Here is a 13,569-nt window from a genome sequence, read left to right on the forward strand (position 1 = left end):
GGTCATTGTTCCACACAGAGCACCTACCGGCCAGGAATTGCAGGCAATGGGACCTGTGGGGGGCGGAGGGGCAGAGCCTGCAGGTGAGGGCAGTGCACGGTCCGTTTCCCGGAGGGGTGCTCATCATGGCAAAGTGGCTGGAGCAGAGAGGAGGAATGAGAGTATGTGGAACCGCTGCCCACTCCTGCCAGGCAGAGCCAGTTCAGAATGCAGCACACAGGAGCTATATCTACACTAGAGTGATTTGTTGACAGAAGTTTCTGTCGACGGATCGTGGCCAGACTGCCAAGAGGATCATAAGAGTGATCTACTCCGTCAACAATGGGTGGCCAAACTGCCTGTCCGCTCTCTAGACAGAACAGCCAGCCAGAAGCATAGCAGACAGGGTGGTCCGGTTTCCCTGAAGCCCTGTCTGTCAACAGAGGGCCCCTGGAATGGCCAGACCAGTTTTGTTGACAGAATCTGTCTACTGAGATGTTCTGCCTCCTGGGGGAGCAGCAGAATGCTGTCCACAGAAGTGCCACGTTCTGTCATTTCATCTGTCAATTCTGCATCCCCTAAAGTCCCTTTCTTAATCTGGCCCTGAGTAGGGAGGAGGTGGCTCAACCTGCTCAAAAAGCAATGGGGGCAAAGACTCCCCCCACTCCAGCAGCCCCCATTGTGGCTGCCCTTGCTGCCGTACTTGGGGTGTGTGTGGGGGGGGCTATGTGTGGAGAACACTGCTGGGGCAAGGACCATACTAAGGGGACCCCATGAGGTACTGACTCTGGGGATTGTCTTAACCTGAGCCTGTTCCCGCCAGTTCCCCCACATTGCCTGGCCCCTTAGTCCGGGGGGAGTGGCGGGGGGCGCACTCCCTGCGCAAGAGCGAGGGCAGAAGCACTGGGCTGAGGCGCAAGGAAGGAGACGGATCGGACGGACGTTCAAGCACCCGCCCTTCCCCAGGCGGAGCAGCCGAACCGCGCGTGGGAAATACGCGGCTGGCGGTCGGGCGCCCTCGTGTGAGGTTCCCTCCACCCCGCCAGTCGTGGGCTCGCGGAGTGGGACCAGCCCAGCGCGCCCCGCCGCTCCCCAGCCGGGCTCTTCTCGGCGCCCCCCCCAGCCGCCGCCAAGGAACACGATGCCTCCCGGCCCGCTTCCCTCCCCCACCGCCTCCTCCTGATGCATCATCGGCAGCGCCTCCCCCCGCAGACGGGGGTTCACCTCAGCGCTCAGGCGGGGCTCGTGCAAGCCGGCGCCTCGCACTCCCAAGTTGGGCTCGCGGGGAACAGGTGCCCCTGCGCCGCCGCCGCCGCCGCCTCCCGCCCCCCAGCGCCGGTGCAGCTCGCCCCGCGCCGGAGAGCGTCTGCCCAGCGGCGAGCCAGGCGGCTTCGCCTTTTCCTTCGGCTCTTCGCAGCTCGTCATTTCCGCCGGGCTCCGGCCGGCTGCGGGAGCGGCCTCGCAGGCGGGGGGCCCCAGCGCGGAGCTCCCCCCCCCCCCACCCGCGCCGGATCCGCCGCCCAGCCCCGCGCGCCCTCCTTCGGCGCAGCTGTGGGGGGAGCCGGGAGCCGCGGGGGCGGCCGAGCGTGGAGCAGCCGCAGCCGCCTCCTCCCCCTAGTCCTGCCTGCCGCGCCAGCGCGGCGAAGTGAAGCCCGGAGCGCGGCGCCGAGCGGGAAAGAGGCGCGGGGGGCTGCGGGGCCAGCGGCAGCAAGAAGCGACCCGCCCCCTGCGCCGCCACCTCGGCCGCACGGCGGAGCCCCCCGGGGCTGCTGCGCGCCCCGCAGCCGGCCATGGCGCTCATCATGGAGCCCGTGAGCAAGTGGTCCCCCAGCCAAGTGGTGGACTGGATGAAAGGTCAGTAGCGCGGCGCGGCCCCCGCCCCGGCCCCGGCTCGCGCCACGTTGGGTCCCCGGGGCGCCTCCGGCTGCGCGTGGCCGCGTCCCACCCCCGCGCCGGCAGGTGCCCCGGAGCGCGAGCCTGGGCTGCGGGACCCGGCTCTCTCCCGCCTCGGGCAGCCGCTGCCCGGCCCGGCCCGGCCCGGCCCGGCCCTGGCCTCCTCTCCGCAACTCCGGCCGGCCGAGCCCGAGCCCGCGCCCGAGCCCGCCCCGCCGCTGCGGTGCCCGGCTCCGACTGCGGGGCTAGCGGCTCGGCGCGGCGGGCATTCCTCTGCTCTCCCGCCGCCGCCCGCAGGCTGAGCCGGCGTCGGAGTAGCCGGGCTGCCCCGCAGGGCGCGGGTACGTGGAATCCGTGGCTTGGGCAGGTGGGGGAATCCCCATCACTGGAGCTGTTTAAGGGCCTGTTGGATAAGTAGCTAAGAGGGATGGTCTAGATGGTGCCTGGTCCTGCCTGAGGGCAGGGGACTGGGCTCGATGCCCCCTGGAGGTTCCCTCCAGTTCTAGTGTTCTCTGACTTGCATACATGGAGGTATGGGGGCTGTATTGCTCTGGGGTGCAACAGTTCCCTTAGCTATCTCTCCCCACATTTCAGCCACTTTTCTCTTTCAGTTGGGCTGCTAAGTCTTGCCAAAACAAAGACTAGCACGGCTTCCTCGCTGTTACTAAGTCTTGCCAGTCTTTCAAGAGACTTTTTTCTCAGGACTGAGTGTCATTTGCACCCTTCTCTCCTCGTTATAAGGCTCTTACATATGTGGTAACAACGCGTGGTGTCTCAGTGCTCTATCTTGGTGTCGCATGTAGTGTTTGCCTGCTCCTTGAGGGCTGTATGGGAATGGAAGGAGTGTGGTTTAATTCCCCTTGTCCAAAGCTTACCGATGATGTGTTTCATACACTGTAATTCACATGCTTCAAGATCGGGTATCTGTGTTTGGGAGGAAACAGGGTGGATTGTTTTAAAAAATTAGCTCTCGATACTTTAACATGAAAATGGGTCTTTATTTTTTTTTAAATAATTTAGTTGGGCCAGTTAGAAGAACACACACACACACATACACACATTTGAGCTCACAGTATTTTTGGCAGATGGGATATGAAAAAAATAAAAGTTTAACCTAACAAACTCCGATGGTAATAGAAATTCATGTTTTAATCCTAATTTGTTGCCAGAGGGTTAAAACTTTAAGCAAGATCTGGTGTCTGAGAGACATGTAATCAGTCCATGTTTAGTCTGGAGTTTCATCTCTTGCGAGCACTGTAAGAAGCCTTCCCCCCTGAAATGAAGCATTGGAAATCAATATCTTGTTACAAAATATATTTCAATGTGCAAAACAATGCTAAAATTAAACCCTAGATGCTAATAAAAGTTCTAAAGCTTTCTGGTCATGATCTGAGATGTATTGTTTACATTGATTGACCTGGAACTCTTTATTGAACTGAATATGCACCGCACAGTTTACCCCCATAAAAATCGTATTCGGAGAGGAATTGAGTTTTGACATGTTTTCATAATGTTTTTGTGCAGAAACAGTTCTAAAATTAATTTAAAAGCTAGAATTTTTAGTATATCTAATCTAGCCTGTAGCTGTGATTTGAACAAATCACATTTCCTGTTACGTGTTCTTCAGTAAGACAGGATAACTGGACAAATATGATGCATCTGATGAAGTGGGTCTTTGCCCATGAAAGTTTAAGCTCCAAAACATCTGTTAGTCTGTAAGGTGCCACAGGATTTCTTGTTGTTTTTGCGAATACATGCTAACACGACTAGCCCTCTGATGATGATGGAGCAACTGCTACGTTGTGGGAAACATTCTTCATAATGTGCTGCACCCTACTAATGTGGCATCTTCATCATCCTTAAAATTTGTGGCACATAGCATACATTTTCAGTTATTCCACCCTGGCATTTATAGCCATAAATAGAGTTATATTGTTCAGTAACGCATTTCTTGTTGATGCTGAAGTCCTCTCTACCCACAGAACTTAAAAACAAACACACACACATAACATTGTTATTATGTAACAAATTACAGAGTAACTGAATTTTACAAAGCTGCTGTAACATGCTGCAAGTTCTCAGTATTGATTCAAGTCCAGTGTAAGTAAAAGATTACAAAATATTTCAGAGTTTTCTCAATTGATACCTTAAAATAGCATGGACAAATGCGATTCTCCTCCAATGTTGATTTTTAAACTGTAGTGTGTCCTTCTTGTGTTAATAGATTTGGGGAGAGTAGAGTCTTAGCTTGTTTCCAGCTATACCATATTTTCTAATCCTGTCCTAGAAATGTAATCAAGTTAATTTGTTTTTGAAAAAATGTGTTGGCAAGATGTATACATTACGTATTTTTCCTGAAAATACTGATCTGTGCAAAATCAATCATTAAAATGATGAAAACTTGTTTCTGACTACTTTGACTAATAAGATTTGTGTTTAAATAGTGATATAATTTTGAATACATGCTGTCTGAAACCTATGTCTAGAAAGCATGTATTATGTATTATCTGCCTGAAAAGAGAAGTACATGCACACTTATGAAAGGAATATGGTTAACACTAATTGTTGAATTTTACATTGCAAAACTTGTTTTAAATGTATCTTAACTAAAAACAAATTAGTTTGGCTTAGCAATGATACTGCAATAGAAGAGCATGTAATACTGATATCCTATTTAAAAGTTAAAAGTAGTGTTATATTTTTCTTAGTTCTCTAAGAATGAAATGAAAATTCTAATTACTAAAGGAGGTGGCAGTGAAATAATTTCCTGAAGATGGATAGAGTGGACTCTTGAGTATTAGCACTAAAGAAATATAAGAAACAATTATGGGGTTTTCAAGTTCATGAAAGTGGTCGTAGAGGCGGTGTTACTGCCAAATTATGCAAGTAATCTCATCTTTCATGAAAAGACATGCAGCACTTTTAACCTTCCTTTTTTTTCTGTACTGAGTGCCCATGGTGAAAACTCATGTTCATTGCATCTCATTAGGAAAGAAGCTGCAGTGTTTGGTGAGCTCGGAGGAGGAGAATGGAGTTAAATTACATAATTTTAGTACTCCTGGTTTAGAAATTAGCAGCATAAATAGTGGTGTGGTGCTCTTACTGCCCTTAGTGAATAATGACATGCAAAAGTTTGGAGTAAAATACTGTAATGGAAAAGGTTAAGGGTAAGGAACTCATTGTGGGGACCCCTCCAATTATTATTGTTCTAAAATATTGCAAATTTTTACAGATTATTTGACAATGAAAATCACTTTGTTTTCCTAATGGTTTTTAAACATTTATTTCTAACAGTATTACAGGGAGTGTCAAGTCAATAACATATTTATGTGCTTAATAGATACTAATTTGTATCAATAAGAAGGTAAAGAAAAAAATTTTGTAATTAGTACCTCTGTCTTATTTCATTAAAACTTCAGTGGAATACTGAAGAAAATGCATTAAGGATTTTCGTAATAATGGAGATCAGTTGTGATTTGCATCCATTGCACTGAATCCTCGTTAGGTATCAAGTGCTGTTTGAATGCTTTTTAGAAATTGAGTTATTTCATTAAACTGTAAACAGTGAAACAAAAAAGCAATCCTGTAGCACCTTAAAGACTAACAATGTTATTTATTAGGTGTTGAGCGTTTGTGAGACAGACTTACTACTGTCCCACAAAAGCTTATCACCTAATAAAGTGTTGTTAGTCTTTAAGCTGCTACAGGACTGCTTTTTTGTTTTGTGAACATACAGACTAACACGGCTATGTCTCTGAGCCTGTAAACAATGAAGACCATTCTAACAAGTTGCTTCACAGAGTCATTCCATTATAGAATGTATCTGGTAAGGGTAGATCTCCCAGGAGTGTACAACAATTTGTCTAAACTGTTATTCTTTCGATCAGCTTTCAGTGATCAAAATGCAAAATCATTTTAAAAAGTTTTAAAAATCTTACTGATTTCTATTATCTGGTAGTGGGGTGGTAGTAATGCAACACTCCTCATGATAGCTTTTGCTATGTGTATGATGATAATCTTACTGGTATAAATTGAACACTTGCAATAAATGTCTTGGTCTGGCATTATTTTTTTCAAGAAAAAGAGGGGCATTTTTCTAGATCAAGGACTAAAGGATTAAGCCCTATATTACAAAGATAAGCTACTGTAGTGAAATCATTATAAGCTCAGAAGCAGTATGTGACATATCTAAACTTTAGGAGGAGATCTGAATGTGCAAGGAATAGGACTAAAGCCCATATATATTTCATTGGATAAAAGTCTGTTAAAGTAAGATTTTAAACTTTTGATGATTCCAATATACACAGTGTGGCCCAATAGTTATCAAATTACCTATGGATTCCAGTACTGAAATGGACATAGTGGTTATAGAATTGGTTTAGCACTTAGTTGGTCAGCATTCAGATGACCAGTGGAAACCTATAAAAGTGGAAGTGTCCATGTTAGCTAGTCACACCTCACAATTAAAAAAGGGCAAAATACATTTTGTTTGTGTCAGCATCGACATTTTGCAAACTTTAAAATTGACCCATCTATAATAATGGAAGTGACACAGCTGTCAGATCAGCAGCAGAATTGGCTTTTTCCTCTATCTTCAACATACAGCATGTTAATGTGTATGGTGAGATGGGAAGAAAGGAATATTAGAATGTCTTAAAACTTCATTTTTTGCTTTTTCATATGTTTAATGACTATTCTTAAAGGCCCTTCATGGATCACTGAACTGAGTTGATGTCAATCAACACCTCTGCCTTTTCCTGTGAGGAAATATGTGGATTTCACTGAGGAATTGTAAGACATTGACACATTCCATGGATGGTTGCTATTGAGAATCATAGTATGCGCTTCTTCAAGAAGTGGAGTTGTCAGATACACTTCAAAGTTTAGAAGCATAGGCAAATCTTGAGGACAAGATTTATGATTACTCTGCAGATATCTAGGCTGTGTCTACACGAGCAAGTTCTTTGAAAAGATTTTTTGAAAGAAGGGGCTCTTTCAAAAGATCCCACAGAGTGTCTACACACAAAAAGTGTTCTTTCAAACTAAATTGAAAGAATGTGGTTCACCTTTCAAAATCACTCTTCCTTTCCCATTTCAGAAAGAGTGCACCCTTTCGAAAGCTTGTTTCGAAAGAAAATGTGTAGATGCTCTGCAGTCCGTTTTTTTCCAAAAGAGCAGTCCTCTTGGGGCCTCATTTTTCGATACCCGGCTTTTCCTTTTGAAAGAGTGGGGACTGTGTGGATACTCCCTTTCGAAAAAGGAGATCGCTCTTTTGACCCATTTTTTTGTGTGTGGACTCCCTCTTTCAAAACAAGTTCTTTCAGCATCTTATATTTTTATTACTACGTACCATGCAAGAATATTTATACTAACTTTAGTTTGCTGATCAAAATAGGGGTTGAATCTCTCTAGTCCAGCAACATCTGTAATCTGGCATGATTTTAGTTAGCTAGATGACCATTTTCCATGGGTGTGGCGAAGTTGCCTGTGGTCCCATAAAATTTGTTTATAGCCACAGTCCTGGCTCTCAGTGTTCCCTGCTGTTATTTAGCTGTAACTTTCCCCTAAATGTCTTCTAAGAGCCCAGTAAGCAGTGAAAGTGTTGGGAATGCTGCTAGACAGTATTGACCTCCCATGGTCTGGAAAATTCTTTGGTTCAGCACCAGTCAGGTCCCGAGGGTGCTGGACTAGAGAGGTTCTATCTGTACTGCGAATAATAAGGTGATTCATTCATTCTCAGAAAGTGCTAGTTTGTGTTAATCTAATGTTCCCAGTCCCTGGCCCCCCAGAAAAGGATGGCATAACAGGGAAAAAGTTAATCAGTTAATCTAAATTAGACCATCTAATAAAGCTTAAACTGTTCTTAACTGTATCCTGTGATATTTTACCAAATGGGCAAGCTTAATATCAAAGGAGAGAACACAGTAGACTAGTACTACCATGTAGCTTTGCTTATAGTAAACATAAACTGAAATCTGGTGTGTTGAGGTTCACATATGGCTTGTAATGCTTTAACGTTTACATCACTAATATCTTTTATTAGACGCAGTGTGAGCTGGGTGTGGGGGGCGGCAGGATGACAAGTAACATTGAAGTGCTAAGAAAATAAAAATAGAAAGTAATTAAGAAGATTCTTAATTTTACTTTGTTTAATGTTAAACAGTTAATTTCCTCATAACCATTTTTTCAAGATAGAGTAGCATTTAGGTTGCTCTTTGTGCATATATTTCAGATGAGACATCAAAACGGAGATTTTGTATATCCTGCTCAAACAGAAATTCTGTCACCCTTTGCATAAGAACTTGGGTTAATTCTGGTGTCACCCTTCCCTTCTGACAGCTGTGCTGTACTGGACAGATGGCTTCCACCTCTGGGGTGGCTACCTTTCAGTAATACGTATTTTACGCTTAACAATCATCCACCACTCCTTACCCAAGAAATTGCAGAACTGTGTGGAAATTACCTGAAATGGCTCTGGTCTTGCTTTCCAGACAAAATCAGGGTGGTGGTAAGGGCAGCTGTTCCTCCAAATCTAGAGCCTGCCCCTGCAGTGTCACGCAGGTTTAATCCTTCATCTGATTATTCACAATCTATGCAGATTGTTTAGGGCAGGGGTCTGCAACCAAAATAGTGGGAAGAGCCATTTTTTTCAAATTCAGTTACACAATCAGTACTTCAAGAGCTGTGATGCATGTACATATGAGATGGTCCTTAATAAATAATCTCAAACCATACTTTTTGTCACCCCTATTTTAAGAACAGTGCACACACAATGACTTGTACATGTTAGAAAGTTTTTACACCCATCTCCAGGCTTAACCTACCTAAACTCCCAAATCTACCCCCTATCCCCAAGTTTTACCCCCCCCCCAACCTGCTTCCCGTCCTCAGGATTAATCCATCTCAGCCACCCTGTTCCAACCTGCTACTGAACCCAGGTCTTACTTGCCCACTCGCTGCTCTCCCCCAGCATGCGCTCTGGGTCTCCTCACCCTCCTCAAACTCTCAGGCCAGAAAGTGCCTGCAACTTTCCCAGCTGTTCCCTACCCAGTGGCACTGGCACCAGACTCACTGGGTCCCAGGTCTTGGGGGAGCTGAGCTTGCACCAGGACATGGCTCCAGACTCTGGTGGCTGACAGCTGAAATGGGGAGGAGCAGCAGCTGTGGAGCGAGGAGGAGCTAGGGGCACCACCCTGCCTGGGAGGAGGCTCTGGCTCTGTGGGGAGAGGAGCTGTGCTTGGCTCCCAGGAGGCCTCCCTCCATCTCTTCCCCCTTGCCGCGGCTGTGCGGTTCCAGCAGGGTCAGACTCGGCTGCCCCTCCCTGTGGTCAGTTCCCCACCAGCAGCACGGGTGGCTCCCTGCCCAGCTGTGCTGAAGTAATGGAGCTAAATTGAACTGGTTTAATGAATAGAACCTATGTGCTGCCCTGCTGGACGTTAAACAATTTCAATTTAGTTCCCTTGTTTCAGCGTGACAGGGCATAGAGTTGCAAGAGGAGTCAGTAGCAGCAGATCCTGGAGCCACAAGTGTCTCCTTAAAGAGCCACATTCAGCTCCAGAGCCACAGGTTGCGGACTCCTGGTTTAGGCAGTGTGGGGTGAAGGGCTAGCACTGCAGAGACATGGCTATTGATCTCATATCTCCCCGTTTTCTCAGTACTTGGCCAAGGTCAGCACCCTGAGGAAAAGCAAAGGCAGAATGTGAATGTGGAGACAGACTGGTAAAAAGAGAGAAGTCTTTTCAGAACGGTCTGCATCTTTAAGATTTCTTTAGCTCTGGGGCTGTTTTAGAATCTTCCTGGTATTTGCATATCCATATAGCTGTGGTGGCAGAAAATATGCCCCATACTACTGAGTGTAGATGTGGTGATGTTGAAACACATTTGTAACTGCCAGGCAAGGTGTGAAGTCCTGAAAATATTCTTATTAGCAAAAATGCAGGCGATATCTGCTTCACAACAACATTCTCTGTGAACATATCAACCAAACCAAAAAAGCAGAGCTATAGCACTTAAAAGACTAGCAAAATGATTTATTAGGTGATGAGCTTTTGTGGGACAGACCCACTTCTTCAGATCTGGAAATTCTGATTATTTTGTTAGTCTTTAAAATACCACCCCAGTTTTCTCTGTACTAGCCTTTCCACTAAATGCAGTCACTTCATTAAAGGTCTTTGTCCTGATATTGAGATCTCTTCATGAACAGTTCCATGGTACCCCTATACCAATTACCTGCAATGACTGCTGCTTTCCACTGGTACAATGAAACTGTCAAGCAATAATGGGGAGGCTTAAGAGTGAAAGAGAAATTCACAGGAGGTGGCCATATAAACCATGTCTACACTGTAGAGTTTTGTTTACAAAACTGGGTTTTTGTTGACAAAATTCAGGGAGCATCTACACACAAAAAGCATTTTGTCAACAGAGTGTTGACAAAACATAGCACTTTCCCTGACAGTGTTATCCCTTGCTGTGGTGAGGAATAATGCTTCTGGCAACAGAGTTCTGTCGATAGAAGTGCAGTGTAGGTGCTCCTGGGCCATTTTGTCGACAGACAGGGCTTCTGGTTCACTGGGCAGCTCTATTTGCAGAGCTGCCAGTCAGACATTCTGTTGGGAGAGGGCCGGACAGTCTGGCTGCTCTCTGTCAACAGAGTAGATTGCTCTTTCCATTTGCATTTATGTGTAGATGCAATCTGTTGACTCAAGTTTTGCTGGTAGATCTCTTCCGACTTCTTTCGACAGATTGTTGTAGTGTAGACATAGCCACAGGCCACCATTACACTACAGTGCTCTATCGACAGAAGTCACTGTTGGGAGAGATTTATCAACAAACCTTCTGTTGACAGAGTGCAGCCAAATACAAAAGCAAATTGGGAGAGTGCTCCACTCTGTCAACATAGCAGACAGCCAGCCTGGCTGCTCTCTCGACAAAACAGGGACCCGGAAGCACAGCAGACAGGGCTGCCCGTTGTTGTGGATGCCCTGTCGGTCAATAGAGGCCCCCTGGATGTATTCACACAGCTCTTTTGCTGACTGCAGCGTTATGCCTCAAAGTTTTGAGGCAGAACACTGCCAGCGAAAGTGCTGTTTTTGTGATACGCTGTCGACAAAACCCGTTTTGTGTATAAATGCTCCACAAGTTTTGTTGACAAAACTGGGATTTGCCAGCAAAACTTGCTATGTAACTGTAGCCACAGAGTATAGAATTTATTCTCATAAGCGCTAAGGAGGACTATAGACATGGTCACTTTCAGAACTTCTTGCAAACCTATTTCTTGCAAAACTTATAATTGTCCTGTGTGGAACAGTTCAGACTTTTGTATGGTGTTAGCTTTAAAATATAAAGTTCGTTTCAGAAAAAACAAACTGAAATTATGCCAGATGTGAGGGTGCATGTAGCACTCCATTCACTGTTGAAATGATCCATTAGACTTCAAAGTATAAGTTGGAAAGCTGTTGCTGAAAAACAATGGAATAGGGCTGTACTTCAGACTTTTTATTATGATGAGCAGTTGAATGTTTTTTCTTTCATAAAGCTTTCATACTACTTTAAAAATTTCAGACTAACAATGAGTTGCTTCCTACAGTAGTAAAAAAGCTAATTTTTATTTTAATTTACTGTATCAAACTTCATTTTCAAAAGATTCCATTTTTAAAAATTCAGTGAAGGGTCATCAAAGAAAATTATATTTTTTTATCTCCTATCTATGAGAATCTCTTGAGTATTTTTTTTGGCTCATCCTTATCACATGAATTTTAATAACATTGATAGCTGTCACTTAAATCAATTATGATAATCTATTCAGGTATTCTAATCAGAGGTTGAGATGCTTTGTGACATAATTTATGAACTGAAACCAAAACTTGAGTTGAAATTAATATACGTGACCACACTTAAAGACTCTAGTTTTGGTAACACTGCCCTTGCTGTTGCAATCAGCCATTTTGTAAATAATAATAAAAAAACCGCATTTTAAACATAACATAAACCACATACTGTACTTTAGGTAAGTTGTTAATTTTCCAGGTAGGTGGCTTTGTTGGGTGGGACAGTTTTGTTCAACATGAAAGCTAATGGCTGTGGTGTTTTAATATACCCCCTTACATCTTTATTTTGTTTGAACGTATTGTTCTATTTCTAAAATATCTATTGATTTAAACATACCCTTGCCGTTAGGTTTTGTTATGACATTTCCACAACACTAATATGCTGTGTTCATAGCAGTGCTAGATTCTGTTTCAGTTATTCTAGGTTTTGTTACACGTTGCAACATGCTCAAATAATTTACAGATAGTCACTAGCATGCTTTATGTCAATCTTGAAAAACGTAAAAGTAATATAAACCATATTTTTTCATATTAGTGCTAAGAAATGTCTATTTTATAGGCATTTTGGCACTAAGCTTTCTAATATTAGTTTTCGGATAATGAATTGTGTTATGTTCACTGTGTAAGTTCTCAGATGCTTCAAGGTTCAATGTTTCAAACTTAGTGACTGCTTCCAAGAAGCGTTGATAATTACAAAATCTCATTAACATTCGATTGGCATTCTGGATGCTAGTCTGTATATCTTGTGGATGAACGTTCTATTGAATTCAGTTCTGGTCTGATCAAATCCATGAATGTTTCTGTTACTGATTTCACAGAAAGCAAGAATCTGTTGTGAGCCAATTCCTCATTTTCAGACATGAATCCAATTGTATGCAGCCAGGAGGAAAGTAGGACTTTGACTATGTATGTTATTTAAGAGACAAGGTGGGTGGAGTAATAATCTTTTAATACACTAACTTCTGTCCCTTGCAATTGGTGTTACTTGCTTATGCTGTGCAGTCTGTTCCAACTTGTATTTGGCTTTGACACTGAGTACATTCCTGAGATCATGAAAGCTTGTCTCTCTCATCAGTAGAAGTTGGTTCAAATAAAGTTATTACCTCCTCCACTTCGTCGCTGTGTTATGCTGGGGTGTAAATGGCTAGAACAACAGTGCATACATTTTCACTGATGCTTGTTTGTATTTAAATCATGTTGGCATTAGCTGAAGTGATAAAGCTTTAATCTAGCATTTTTCTTTTGCCAAGTTTCATTTTAGTTCTAAAGCTAAAGTTATTAGGTCTGGGTTAAGTACCTGTTTGCTAGTATCAACACAAAAAAGCAGTCAAGTAGCACTTTAAAGACTAACAAAATAATTTATTAGGTGAGCTTTTGTGGGACAGACCCACTTCTCCAGACCATAGCCATACCAGAAAAGACTCAATATACTGTGTGTTAGTATGGTATTTATTAGCCAAATTGAATCCTCCTAATGTTTTTTTTTTTTTTAAAGGCAAGGTATCGCACCCAAAACTTTAAAAAGAAAAATGCAATTGCGTGCATCTCAGAATGCTTCTTTTTTGCTTTTCTTCTAAAAAGTATAATAAAATAAATAGATTTTGAATATTTAAAGTTAATTCAGTGAACTTCAGGATATTTCACAGTATCCTGTTGCTTTCTCTTTTCTTCTTTCCTTGGTTCCAATTTAGATTCACTTTTGAAAATAGTGGAAAAGTTTGAAAATTTGTTCAGTTGTAATTTGAAAAAAAAAAAAAAGCTATGTTACTTCACTATGTTGAAGCTGTACTCAGATGTGGAGGAGGAGGGCAGCCTCAATAAACTGATTTCATTTTCCTGCTGTAATGTTGACTGCTGGGAGGCATGGAGC

At 43.8% G+C, this 13,569-nt stretch overlaps 1 protein-coding gene across 7 annotated transcripts in view; it reads left to right on the forward strand.

Moving 5' to 3' along the window:
- Window positions 1-1,237: 1,237 nt before the first annotated feature.
- Window positions 1,238-13,569, forward strand: part of CNKSR2 (connector enhancer of kinase suppressor of Ras 2) — a 372,822-nt gene continuing 360,490 nt past the window's right edge. For all 7 annotated transcript variants that reach the window (XR_012645541.1, XM_074994112.1, XM_074994129.1 and 4 more), the window contains exon 1: window positions 1,238-1,833. Coding sequence is in view for 6 of the 7 variants with exons in the window: in XM_074994112.1 (XP_074850213.1) it covers window positions 1,770-1,833 (64 nt within the window). In the remaining variant the exon portion in view is untranslated. The remainder of the gene's footprint in view (window positions 1,834-13,569) is intronic.

Source organism: Carettochelys insculpta, chromosome 1 (genome assembly GCF_033958435.1).
Source record: "Carettochelys insculpta isolate YL-2023 chromosome 1, ASM3395843v1, whole genome shotgun sequence".
NCBI classification, from domain to species: Eukaryota; Metazoa; Chordata; order Testudines; family Carettochelyidae; genus Carettochelys; species Carettochelys insculpta.